The 12,823-nt window shown below is 64.6% G+C and overlaps 1 protein-coding gene across 11 annotated transcripts in view; it reads left to right on the top strand.

Annotated features, from left to right (window-relative positions):
- Nucleotides 1-12,823, top strand: part of NCOR2 (nuclear receptor corepressor 2) — a 159,875-nt gene that overhangs the window by 39,851 nt on the left and 107,201 nt on the right. For all 11 annotated transcript variants that reach the window (XM_054695417.1, XM_054695419.1, XM_054695425.1 and 8 more), the window contains one exon: nucleotides 8,546-8,760. In XM_054695417.1, the coding sequence (XP_054551392.1) occupies nucleotides 8,656-8,760 (105 nt within the window). In that variant the 5' untranslated portion in view covers nucleotides 8,546-8,655. The remainder of the gene's footprint in view (nucleotides 1-8,545; nucleotides 8,761-12,823) is intronic.

Genomic DNA, 12,823 nt, shown 5'->3' with positions numbered 1-12,823 from the left:
CCCACCCAGGCAGACTCCCCGCATGTGCACTAAGCACAACGCTTGGGGTGAGCTTCAGGCACAGTTGGATCCAGGGGCCGGGTGAAAGGGTGCTTCCGTGTCAGTCCCTGGAAACCTCAAACTAGTCTTCGCAGCTCAGCAGCCCAGAGGGTGGCGAGCCTCTCGTTCCCGGGGTTCCAGCACAAGTCGGGGAGTGAGTTTTGTTGGCTCAGCTTGGGAGTTAAGCCGCCTCTAAACCGAGCACAGCACCTGGTGCTACTGTGGCTGGACCGGGGGTGGGTCAGGAGTCCAGGACCGAGGTGCAGGGGGTGTGGTGGCCCAAGGGACATTGGGGCGCAGTGTGTGACAGCTGGCTCTGGCCTTGGGGTGGGGCTGGGGCCAGCCAGGTTGGGATTCTGCACAGCCCCTCCTTCACAGCCAGGGTGTTCCTTTGGAGTGGGGGGTGTTGCTGATGACTCACTGGTGAGTAGCCCCTCCCACTGTCATTGGGCCCCCCGGCCCCCCAGCCTTTGCTCGGTGCCCAGGTTGGAACATTCCGCCCATCATACTCCATTCTTCCTCCTTCCAGCCCTCACCTTTCTGGAGGCTTCCAGCCGACCCCAGCCACGTCCGGCCGCCTGTGCACTGGGCGCTGTACTTGAATCCAGACTGGCCGATGGGGCTCGTTGACAGTCAGGGGGTTCTTTCTTTTTTAATAAAAACTGTGACTTGAGAGATGTCTTAAAATCGGACTTTCTGGCTTTGCCCAAAAGAATCGGAAGCTGGACCCCCCCCCCACCCCCGGGCCATGGTCCTCAGCAGCCGCAGCCCCCCCTTCTGTGCCCTCTCAGGCCTCCACCTGCCCACGCTGCCTGCACACCCCCAAGGGCAGGGGGCTACCTGGAGCCCTCCCCTTGCTTCCAGCCTGGGCCCTCTGCCCTGATCTTGCTCCCCACTAGCCGGTCACCATGCGCAGGTGGGCGGGCGACCCCTGTTGCGGCCCAAGGGCCATCCTTGAACACCGACTGCCCGGGCACCCTGGGGAATGCACGACTGCAGGCTGGCCCCTGAGCGGGTGGGGCCTTCCAGGTGCTTCCGTCCCCCTCGCCTCGGCGCCTGGCGGCAGTCGGGGCCTCCTGGCCTGCAGGGGTGGGCTCTAGGCGGGCGCTTTGCTGGGGTCGGCTGACTGAGTGGTGGGCTCCCGGTGGGTACAGGGCCCTGCTGAAGCTGCTCAGACTCGTGTTCCTGTTCACAGGCGGCGGGGGATGTCCCCCGGGGATCTGCCCTGAAATACTAGGGATAACCCCATAAATCCTGCCCCTGAAATACTCGGGACAGCCCCATAAATTCCTCAGAAAGCCGTCCTTGAGGGCCCTGGGTGCGCGGGGGCGGGCGGGAGGAGGCGATTTCCGGCAGCTGCGCAGCTGTGGACATGTTTGCCAGATGTTGGTGCAGGGAGCTCAGTGGGAACCAGAGGCTGCTGCCTCCGCTCCCAGGCGGCCCCATATCCTCAGGGTCTCGGTGCTGGAGTGACGGGGTGGAGACGCCAGAGAGGTGCAGCTGTGGATTTGTCCCGGGTTCGTGGGCCCCGGGGCCCATCTGAAGGGACAGAGAGTTTGGGGGCAGCACCTCCCTGCCTCCAGGCTGCAGGGCTGGAAGCGACCACAGAACTGAGAGTAGCTGCTCAGCTGGCCCAGCCATATCCCTGGCCTTGGGGCCAGAGGTGAGGAGATAAGGCCTTGGCTGTGCTGCGGGCCCTTCATCTCCTTCCTGGAGCAGCCCCAGCAGTGGGAACCACAAGCAACCCCAGCCCAGCCCACCCGGAAGCCCGCTGCTAGCAATCACGGGGGCCTCCCTGGAGGAGGTGTGTGCTTTATTTTATTTCCTATTTTAAATGATGGTCAAAAAATAAGAAATTTGCCATCTCAGCCATCCTTTCGGCGTGCAGTTCAGCCGTGTCAGGCACATTCGTGCCATTGTGCAAACAGAAACTGTCCCCACTGAGCACTTACTCCCACTCCCCTCACCCACCCTGGTCCCACTCTCTACTTTGTGCCCCTGAACCTGACTTTGAGGGTCTCACTACAGTGGGACCTTGCAGGATTTGCCCTTGGGCATCTGATTTCTTGTGCTGGCACGTCCAGAGCGCTGGTTCATTTCTGTCCTCAGGGAGATGCATGAAAGCAGGACCCCCGGCCCCGTCCTGGGGAAACAGGGTCCTAGATGTGCCCCTTCCGTCCCCAGCCCCAGGAATGGGGTGAAAGGGTCTCCCCAGGTTAGAGGCTGCGTCCACCTCACACAGCCCAGACACCAGCTTTTTCTCTGGGTCCCCCACCTTCCCTCTGCAGAGAAAATTGCCGCTTGGAAGGCCAGATGGGGGAGCTGGGGCTAATGGCAACCATGTCCCTCCCAGGGTGCCCAGAGCTTAATGAGGAAGCGCCAGGGAAAAATCTGGCCTGATGTTTGTGAAACGCCGGGGAGGGAGGGCGGGCCGTGGCCGGGATCTCGTGGGGAGCCCTGTGACCTGGTGTGTGTGTGGGGGGGGTGCTTCGTGGCTGTGGTTTCTCTTCCTTTCAAAATAAAGGGTGGGGGCGAGGGGGAGAGGTGAGTCTGAGCAGCTCTCCCTGGTGGCTGCAGGCCCGGGAGCCCGGCCACCTCCCAGCCGACGCAAATGCGCCAATTACATCGAAAACAGAAACGCGTCCCCTCTGGGCCCCCCAGTGCACGTCCCTCCTGCCCGCTTCAGTGGGCCCAGGGCCTGTAGGGCCAGGTGTCCTGTGGGGTCAGAAGCCTGGCTGCCTCCCGGCGGTGTGGCCAGAGTCCATGTTTCTGAGCCTCAGTTTCCTGATCTGTTGATGGGACTAGTCGGCGCCTCCCCGGCGGACCCCAGCCTCTGCGGCTCCTCCTAGGGGAGGCGAGAGCGGGGCAAGGGCGGGGTGTGTTCCGCACTCGCCTCTGTGCATTCCTGCTGCTGGGGTGGGGGTGGGAGGGTCTCCCGTCCATGGCCCCCCAGTCAGGCTGTCGTGGTGGGTCTGCCCAGGACCTGGAGCCCGACTCCAGGTCTGTGGCCCCCGAGGGTGCCAAGGGGCTCCGCTCAGGCCGCCGCGAGCGCACTCCCCAGATCAAGGCCCTGAGGACAGGGCGCGCCAGCCCAGATTGCCGGTGGGGCTCGCGCCCAGCCCTGCCCTTCTGGGGCTCAGTTCCCCGTTCTGTGAAGAGAGGGTTCCGCGTGGGGTGGCACACGGTGTCAGCGCCGTGATAGCGGCCCCCGTCCCTGCCCGGACCCGAGCGGCCCAGCACCCTCAGGGGTGCGCTCAGCTTCTCAGCTTTCTGGGCTTTGGGTGTGGACCCTTCACCCAGTCCCCACCCGCCCGTCATCCCTCCGTCCGTCCATCTGTCCATCCACTCCCCTTTCCATCCTCTGTCCGTCCGTCCCGCCCTCCCTCCATCCCCTGTTGGCACGCGGCGGGGGTCACAGGCCTTCTCACCATGCGGCTCACCCCGTGGCCCCCGGGCCTGGAGAAGGGCCCGCATGTGGCCGGTGCCCCAGTGCTTTCCTGATTGACTGCGGCAGGTAAAGACCTTATTTGGGGTGGTTTGACACGGGGTGGGCAGTTAGCAGCCCTGGAGGCAGCACCCCGGTAGAGCCGAGTGCGGGGACCCCGGGCTGCTCCAGCCTGCTGTTGGCGCCTCTTCGGCAGCTGGTCTCACTTCTGCGGGACCTGCCTGTGCAGGCTGCGTGGGGTGGAGGCTTGCGTCTGTAGGAGTGTGGGGGACAGCTGGACTGGCCCTCATACCATGCACCCCAGAGGGGAGGGCTGCACCTTCACCCCTCCACAGAGGGCCCTGCTGAAGGCTCCTGTGGCACCAGTGCCACAGGCGGGCTGTAGGAGACCCTTGCCCTTCCCGCCGCCCTCGGGGAGGCCTGCCTGACCCCACAGGGCTGGCTTCCTGCACGCACACCTCCTGGCAGGGCCTCCCTGCCACTCCCCTGCGCCACAGAGCCTTTGCACCCGCCGTCCCCCTGCCGCAGCGCCCTTCCCCAGACGCCTGGGTGTGCCCCCCCCCCCCCGCCTCAGCTGTGTTTAAACGAGGCTGTCCCTCACCCCCTTTAAACTGCACCCTCCTTGCTCTCTGCCCACTCTTCCCAACGCTCCTCTCGCCCGCCCGCTAGAGTGTTGGCCTGTGGGGCAGGCTCGTGGGGCCGGTGTTCCCGCTGCCTCCCCGTACCCGGCACACGCACACCTCGGGAGTCTGGGTGGGGCTGACTGTGAGCCGCCAGGACAGGACCCCCTGCCTCTGTCCCTGGGGCCCGGGAGGCTCCCCTGAGCCAGGCCGGCCAGGCCATGTCTTGAGGGGGCTTTCTGTGTCTCAGGCTCATTTGAGAGCCGCCTCCCGGGCGTGTTTTGTGCCAGGAGTCCCCGCCGAAGGCAGCCATCAAGGACTTGGCCACGTCCCTGATCTCTGCGGCAGCCAGAAGCCAGAAGCACAGGTGTCAACAGCCAGACATTCTCGCCGGCGATTCTGCAACATCTTCGCCTCCCACCCCCACGGCTCTGTCCTTGGGTCCACCCCCGCCCCTCCCTCTGTGCTGGCTCCCGTGTCTCCCTTCCCCGGCCAGGCTGCCTGGCGTGTTTTTATTTAGTAAATATTGACCGGATGCCTACTCCGCGCTAGGCACTGAGCCAGGCTCGGGACGGAGCAGCGAACAGAACGAGCATTTATTGTGCAAATGTGTGTCCTGCTGGAAACAGTGAATGTGACCTTGTGATTGGTGAAGGTGAGGTCACCAGAGGAGGTCGGGGGAGGTGGGCCCGGAATCCAGCGGCTGGTGTCTGGGTAAGAAGAGGGCAGCTGAGTGAGGACCGCGAGAGCGGTGTGATGCTGCCGCCAGCCAAGGACGCCTGGGCCTGCAGGCCGGGACGCAGGGGGGCCTTCCTGGGGCCGGCCCTGCCCTCACCTCGGCTTTGGACTTCCTGGTCCCTGGAGCAGGGGCAGAATTCATCCGTTGTTTTTGGCCACCCACTCAGTGGCAGTTTGTCTCAGCAGATCCAGGAGATGTGTAGACCTACTACGTGCTGGGCAGTGTGCAGGGGACTCAGCAGTGAATCAGCACATACTCCGGGCAGGCGCATGTCACAGCCCCACGGGTCCGCACCTGCCGGCTCCTGTGTCTGGCAGGGACACACTTATGGGGGGTGTCAGATTGTGTCCACTCCCTGGGAGCGGGGACACCCCGAGTGTGCGTCTGAGCTCACGTGCGACGGCGGGGTGCCGTGTCTCCTGCCTGCCTGACTGCTGATTCTAACCCCGAGGCTTCCTGCCTGCCACAGTCCCAGCGCCTGTACCTTTTGTGCAGGGAAGTCTTAGGCCTGTGGGGTGCAGCAGGCTGGCCTGTCAGCTCTCACCTGCCCCGCCGCTGGGCTAGGGCCGAAAGCTCCCAGGCACATCTCAGCAGCTCTGGCGCCTTCGCCAGGCCTCTGCCCACCCCCCACCCCCTCACACTTCCCAGCCCGGCCAGCCGTCATTCCACCCTCCGTGCCTGAGCCAGGCTGCCCATGGGCTGCGAGTCTGTGGACCCTGACTTGGCGTGGCCGGGGCCGCTGATGGACATCTGGGCTAGCTGTACCTTTTGGCCACTGTGAATAGTGCTGTCAGGAACACTCATTGTATAATTGAGTTCCTGTTTTTAATTCTTCGGGGTGTACCTCTGGGAGCGGAATCGCTGGTGTACGGTAATTCTGTGTCCACTTTCTGAGCCACCGCCAAACTTTTCCCTAAGTTTTCGAGCTGGTAACACATGGGGCTGAGGTTGTAGGGGCAGAAATTGCCTTTGTTAAATAAATTCCGGACGAATGATGAACGAGGAAGGTATGGTGTCCCGAGTCCTCCAGTTTTTGGGGTGACCTGCTTGTGTTGCTGGGCCAGGGAGCTGAGGGAGTGACCCCTGATGGCTGGGCAGTGGGGACTTCAACTCCCCAAGCTAGGCAGTGGCTGCCCCATGGTCTCGAGGGAGGAGGGCGGGGCGTAGCTGAGGCCTCTCCAGGGCTGAGTGGGGGTAAGGGGGGTCACTCCCAGCCTCTGGACCCTGAGGCCCTGATGGGCACCTGGAAGGAGCCTGCCCTCCTACCCTCCCCTTTGGCATTTCATTAGGCAAGGAGGCTGGAAAAGCTGAGGGTAAATGACCCTTCTCGAAGCCTCTCCCAGCTCAGAATCAGATGGTGATTTGGAGGTTGCCAGGGGTGCTCTAGGAGTGGGGATGCTCTCAGAGAGGGGACAGGAGGCCTCTGCAGAGTGTCTTCTGCAAAGTGTCAGGCTTGCTTCCCCGAGTGAGTGGGTGTTTGAGGCCCATCAGCCGTGCCGCACCGCATGGCTTGGGTCGTGGGGCTCGGTGGGGAACTGGAGAGCAGGGCCCAGTGCTGGTGGCCACGGCGCTGCAGGTTGGGTACTGGCCACCTCTGGGAGCTGGCAGGGGCAGCTCTTACTCTCCCTCCTCAGACCCTCGCTTGGGACAGGGCTGCCTGGCTTCAGGGACAGCTCTGGCCGGCTGAGCCCCACCTGTGCAGGCACCTGCTGGTGGCCTGCCCACGTGGCCAGCCCCACCAGGTACCATGCACACTCACGGGAGGACCTGGGCGGCAGGTGTGGCCCGACGTCTCCTGTGAGTGGCCATGCGTCCGTTTTTCTGACTCCGATTTATTCAGCGGGCCCCAGGTTTCTGTCCATGCTGGTGGTCAGTGTCTCTTAGATGAAGCCCCCCGCCAAGCTGAAAGCAGTGACTTTGGGGACCATGATCCAGTGAGGAGGGGAGCGGGCACAGGGCAAAGGCCGAGTGTGGGCGCTGTGTAGGAATCGGTGAGTGTTACGTGAGGTGCCGGGTGTTAATATTAAGGCTGCGTTTTTGTTCGTGGCACACGGGGGCTCGGAAGAGGGAAGTGGCTTGCCCAGCACTTAGAGACGGCAGACCGGGACTCGTCCCCATGTTCCTGGGAAGGACACCCGCCGCACACCTCGGCGGCTGGGAAAGCCACGCGGGCAACGTCCTGAGGGGTCAGAGGTGCGTCGCCGGGGTGCTGGGGCTCTGGCTTTTGGTGACTCCTTCCCTGCGACCCCTTCCTTTCCCTGCGTGGGTCAGACGTTTCGTGTGAGGCTTTAGGCTCCATGGTGCTCGGCACCCACTGTGCACCCCCTCCTGCCGCCTTGGGTGGCCCGGGAAGCAGGAGCCCCAGCAGGGAGGCCCGTCCGGCTCCTCCAGCCAAAGTCTCAAGGTGGACTCTGATTGGGTCACGCGCCCATCCCTGAGCCAGTCACTGGCCTGGGGATGCAGGGATCTGATGGGCTGGGCCTGGGTCACATGGCCACTCCCGGAGCCTTGGGGTGGGGAGAAGGTTCCAGAAAGGCAAGTCTATAGTCTACAGCAGCAGATGGGAGGTGGGGAGCAGGTACCGGCAGGACCCCTAGAGAGGGAGCTCATTCTTCCTCTGACCCCCACGATCTCCATCTTCCTTCCTGACACCCCGTCCATGCTAGAACCCAACGCCCAAGCCGCCAGGGCAGGGCCCAGGACGTCGGCCCTCGGAGAAGAGCAGTTGTCGGCGCTGTGGGGTTGGGGTGTCTGCCATGGCAGGCGGGGCAAAGAGGGAGGACATGATGAAGTTGCAGGAGCTGGGGTACGTTCTGTTTATCTGCTCACACAAGATGCAGGCCCCCCGACTGCATGGGAGCATCCCAAATGGGCCCCTCGCCCATTGAGTTTCCCTCGGCTCCAGGCTGCCGGCCGCAGCTGCGTGGGCAGAGGCTTCCATGCGGGAAAGCTGTGGCCGCAGAGAGGGGAGGGTGCTGGGGCGTGCACCCAAAGGTCTCTGGGCACACAGCTCTCTTTCTGGCCTTGTTTTCCCCACCCATGAGGCCATCGCACTTCTCTGGAGCGTCCAGTGTGGACAGGTGGCTTCTCTCTGAGGAGGGCGCTGCTTCCCTGCTCCCGGGAGCCGCTCGGGCCCAGCTGGCCCCTGTTCACGCCCTGGCCGTTTGCTGGTGTGGCCCTTGGCACCCCAGTCCCGGACCAGCCTCGCGTCTGTCATGCACACCCTCCTGCAAGGGTCCCGGGAGGTTTGTGAGCAGCATCTACCATTGCCTGGGGCCCCGTGTGTGCCTCCCCCGCCCCCCGGCACACCCCTGGCCACTGTCCTGGTGACTCAGAAGGGGCCCAGGAGACCTGGGACTGCCTTGGGGGCGCCGAGGGCGCTTGGGAACCATCAGGCGGTGGCGGGGGCCGTATCCATGGTGTTGGGGCTCTGCGGGGTGAAGTTGGGTGTGCAGAGGGGACTTGGGCGCCCCGGGGGCCGGGCGGGTGCCCACAGAGGGCTCGCAGGCCCTGGGTGTGGGCTCCGCTGTCCCTGGGGCCGTGTCTGCAGCTGCCTCTGCTGTGCGGCTTGGGGGCCGCCTCCTGCTGTTGGGGGGTGTGTGGAGGTGGCCCAGGCACACCTTGGGGGCTGCTGGAGTGGCGGGGTGGCCGGGACCCTGAGTAGCTGCCGCCCGGCTGACCCTGTGTTCTGGCTTCCCTCAGGTGCCTGGACAGGCGTCCCGCGAGCAGATGACGAGGACTGACTTTTGATCCTTGGAGGCTACTGCGAGGAAGCTTATTGGGGCTTGTGAGCCCCCCAGACGCCCAGCGCCATGTCGGGGTCCACGCAGCCTGTGGCGCAGACGTGGAGGGCGACTGAGCCCCGCTACCCGCCCCACGGCATCCCCTACCCTGTGCAGCTCGCCCGGCCCCACGCGGTAAGGGCCCCTTTGGGCGCCATCCTCGTGCCCCTGTTTCCTGTTCCCTGGAGCCAGGGCTGGGGTGGCCCCCAGGAGTGGGTGGGGTTGCTGGGCAGAAGCCCCCAGGGTATCCCCTGAAACCTCTTCGCCCCTGTTCTAAAGCTGGAAAGATGACAAGTCTCAGCCGCTCACAGGCCACCTGCAAACATGGAGCTCCTGCTGTATGCATTGTCATTGCAGTCCAGCTGGGGCCAGCATGTACTGGGGCTCCCTCCTTGCTTTGGGATTGGGGTGTCTGCCGGTTGCTCCTGTCCCCACTGCTCAGGAACCCCGAGCTCATTTCCTGCAGTGAGGTGGCAGCTCTGTGACCCTAAGGCCTGGCCTGGGCTCTCTCAGCCTCTGATGTTGGGTCCAGGTGATGATTCGGGCAACCTGCTATGGAAGAGCCGGGCACAGGTGTGACCTGGTCCACTCTCCTAAGCTGCCCCCTCTATCACTCCCCTGGCAGCAGCCCCACTTCTGGCCTTTGCCAGCTGCAGCGTGGCCCAGAGGACGCCCGGTGCCTCTGCTCACCGGCATTTACCCAGCACCTGGGGACCCTGGTCTCCCCCTTTGACCTCCAGGCTGCTGGGTGAGGGGCATGTTGCTCCTGGGGTAGAGGCAGTGTCTGCTGGCCCTGTGTGTGCGCGCGTGCCTGTGTGTGTGTGCGTACACGCCTGTGTCCCGCGTGGCCCCGTGTCTTTCCTCATGACACAGAGGAAGCGGGGGGAGGAGGTCATTTCCATCAGCAAGCGAGAAACACTTGCACGTGAACCCACTGACCCGGCGTGGGGGCGGCCCAGACACTGGCCCTCTGAGGTCTTGGGCCCCCAGGCGGCTTTCCTGAGCCAGCCGAGGTGTCTGTGAGATGGCGCCCGGCCCCGGAACGCCGCTGCGTGGGCCCCTGAGCTCTCCCCACCTCCGCGACAGAGCCCCCCGCGGCGCCGTCCTGTTTTGCAGACAAGCGACAGAGGCCCAGTCTCCAAAGGCGGCCTGCCTCCTGCTGGCTCCCGAGCCCGGGCCCCTGCCGCCCTCCCTCGGCCCTGCTGCGTGCCTGGGCCCAGGAGCCGGTGCGGCTGAGCAGTCACTGCGGCCCCTGTGCCGTGATCCCTGTGGCCGTGACGGGCTCACGGTCACGCGGCGTGCTCGCCATGCTTGTCCTCTGTTCCCGGCTGGCACGGCCCCCCTCCCCCAGTGGGGACATGCCACCCACTCTGGGCCTCAGCGTTTCATCCAGAAAATGGGGCCACAGGGTACCCCCCTCCTGGAGTCTCGCGGGGGGCCTGTGGCGATCTCTGCCCGCCTCCTGTGTGATGCTGCACACGGCTGTCAGGAGGGCCGCTGCTCCGGCTCCTCGTCCTCTCCTGTCCCCTCCTGCCAGCTTGGTGCCTGCACCCCTTCCTGTGGCTCTAGGGGAGCACGTTCTCTCCTGCAGCCTCTACCTTCCCTCGCACCGCCTGCCCTCTGTCCCAGCTGGCCGCTCACGGTCACCCAGGGTCAGACTGTCCCAGACACCTCCCGCTCTCCCCCTCGGGGCTCAGTGACGCAGGATGTGGCTGGACAGGACCCAGCGGTCAGCACCCCTGCAGGCGGGAGGCCAGGGGTGAGCGGGCCTCACGCAGATGAAGCCTCCTGGCCTGGGGGTGGTCCCGCTTGTACCTGAAGGCAGCAGCAAGAACTCCAGGCAGGCTGGGAGGGTCTTGCCCCTGGACGTGTGTCCAGGGCGGGAGCCACTTCCCCTTCCCCTGGCTGGTGGGAGGTGTCGGGGTTGGTATCCTGGCGGCCCCCTCAGCAGCCCGTGCCTCCTAACCCCTGCTCACCAGCCTACCCACAGGCGGGACCCTCTTTCCTGAGTCTTTGAAAGACGGGAAATCGAGGCCCAGAAAAGACCAACGCAAGGTTTGGGGGCCCAGAGTCCAGCCCCTTGTACAGGTGCTGGGATGGGGGCGGGACCCGGGCCCGTGACCTCTGACTTTCCAGCTCACGGCCACAGTGCTCCCGACAGGCCGCCTCCCGGGGTGGCATCTCCCGACCCTGCAAGTCCTCTTCCTGGCCCGGGGCCGGGGCTGCTCTGACGGCCGCCCCCCGACAGGTGCCTGCAGAGGTGGCTGGAATCCCCGACCTCCGCTCACTGGGGGGCCGGGGCGGCTCACCCTGCCGCCTGCCTGGGTCTCGAGCCTGAGTGCCAGGGCCAGGCTGCTGGGCCCGCGAGGGTGCCTGTGTAGTCATCTCTTTCCTCCTGGTGGGTGGCAGGAGACCATAGGAGGCCCTTCTCCCCCCAAGGCTGCAGCACCCTGGACTTTGAGTGGGGAGCCCCCCACCCCAGTTACAGGGACTCTCCATATGTGTGGACCCCCCCGAACCTGTGTCTGGATTTTCCCTCCATCTCCACGGCCCCAGCCCCGCCCCCCCAGAACCAGCACCCCCACCCCCAAGGGACCTAGGGGGCCCCTGGCATCCCAGCGCACCTTCTCTTCCTTGCCTTCTCTTGGACTTTCCCTGGCCGGCTCCATCCTGCCTGTTCCCCCAAGGCACTGGGGTCCCCCTGAGCCCCTGTAGTCCTCGCCATGAATGAATGTGTCCAAGTGCGCCCCCGAGTCTGAATCCCAGTGCCACCCTGACTGCTCTGTGGCCCTGGGACAAGTTCCTTGATCTCTCTGTGCCTCGTGCAGCTGGGCCAGCCTGCGTGGGTTCACATCCTGCCTCTACCTGTGAAACATGGGGTCATTGCCTCAGTTTCCCCGTCGGTCAGGCTGGTGGTCTAGGGTGGCCGGTGAACTCGGTTGACTGGTGCGTGATGGCTGGGTCGTAACGACCACGACTATTTTGGGCCTCTGAGCCTCGCGAGCCCCTCGTCTGTGGCCTCTTCGTGGTTCACCGCGGGCCTTTCCTCTGGAGCAGGGGTCAGCAAACTTTCTCTGTAAATATTTCAGACCTCGGGGTCACAACCCTTGACGCCGCTGCCTCGTAAGTGAAAGCAGCTCGGCCGAGACGCAACCAGCCGTGGCCGCGTGCCCGTGACACTTGACGAAACTGGCGTCGGCCTTGGCCTGCTTGGCTGACTCCTGCCCCAGATCAGGCTTGTCACGCCCTGCGCAGGGAGGACCAGTCTGTTCAGTTTCTCACTTGTCACAAACAGCCGCAGAGGTGGTCCCGCTGCACGTGCACAGCTCACGTCAGGGGCGCCGCGTCCTGCCAAGGGGCCCCAGTGTGCCGGCGCGCCCAGCCTCGGTGTCCGCATCTGGCAGGCAGCACTGTGCGGCCTTGCGGCCAGCCTGGCCACGGGGGCTGGTGGGAGGTGTTGGGGGGAGAGGGTTGGACTGTTGGCGCCTTTGCCAGGGTCCCCAAAGTCATAGTGTGCCTCTGCTCCCCTGCTGTTCGGTGCTGGGTGCTGGCAGTGGCTCCAGAGGGATCGTTGCACCTCCTAGGGGCCCCCATGCTGGGGCGTCGCTCAATTCATTGAGCAGATACTCTTCAGGTATCTTACGTGTCCCTAGGCCCTGGGCATGCAACTGTGACCAAAACAGAAGCATCCCTGGGGCCCTCGGAACTGGTGCTCACGGTGAAAGAGGGAGCAGGACTGGAGAAGGGAGGCTTGGCTGAGGTTGGTTGGGGGTCCCTGTTGAAGCTGGGGCAGAGGGAAGGCGATCTCCCTGGGAGCCTGTCACTAGAATTGAAATTGAAAGAAGCTAGAGGGCCAGGCGTGCGGGAGTCCTGCTGGAGTCTCTGACCAGGGCAGACGGCGTGTGCAAAGGCCCTGAGGTGGGAGTTCCTTGGACTGTGACTCCAGGGGGGCCCCTGAATTCAGGGTCTGCGAACAGACTGGATTCTGCCTTCCACTGGCAGCCCCAGACTTGGTTTCTTCGGCTCCTGCTGGAGTGAGGTGCTCTGTGGGGGGACAGTGAGGAGCGCCTGTTCTCCCACTGCTGCCATTAGGAACGTCCTCTGGAATCTGGATCCAGATGCCCCAGCCCCTTTGTCCTCAGGCCTCGCAGGACCCAGCCGGGGAACACAGCTGGGGTTCCCTCCTGGGTGGCGTCCA

The sequence above is a fragment of the Talpa occidentalis genome, unplaced genomic scaffold, assembly GCF_014898055.3.
Source record: "Talpa occidentalis isolate TD23 unplaced genomic scaffold, MPIMG_talOcc4v2.1 talOcc4.14, whole genome shotgun sequence".
In the NCBI taxonomy this organism is placed as follows: Eukaryota; Metazoa; Chordata; class Mammalia; order Eulipotyphla; family Talpidae; genus Talpa; species Talpa occidentalis.
The sequence above is the reverse complement of the archived record's forward strand: the minus strand, read 5'-3'. Positions and strand labels throughout refer to the sequence as shown.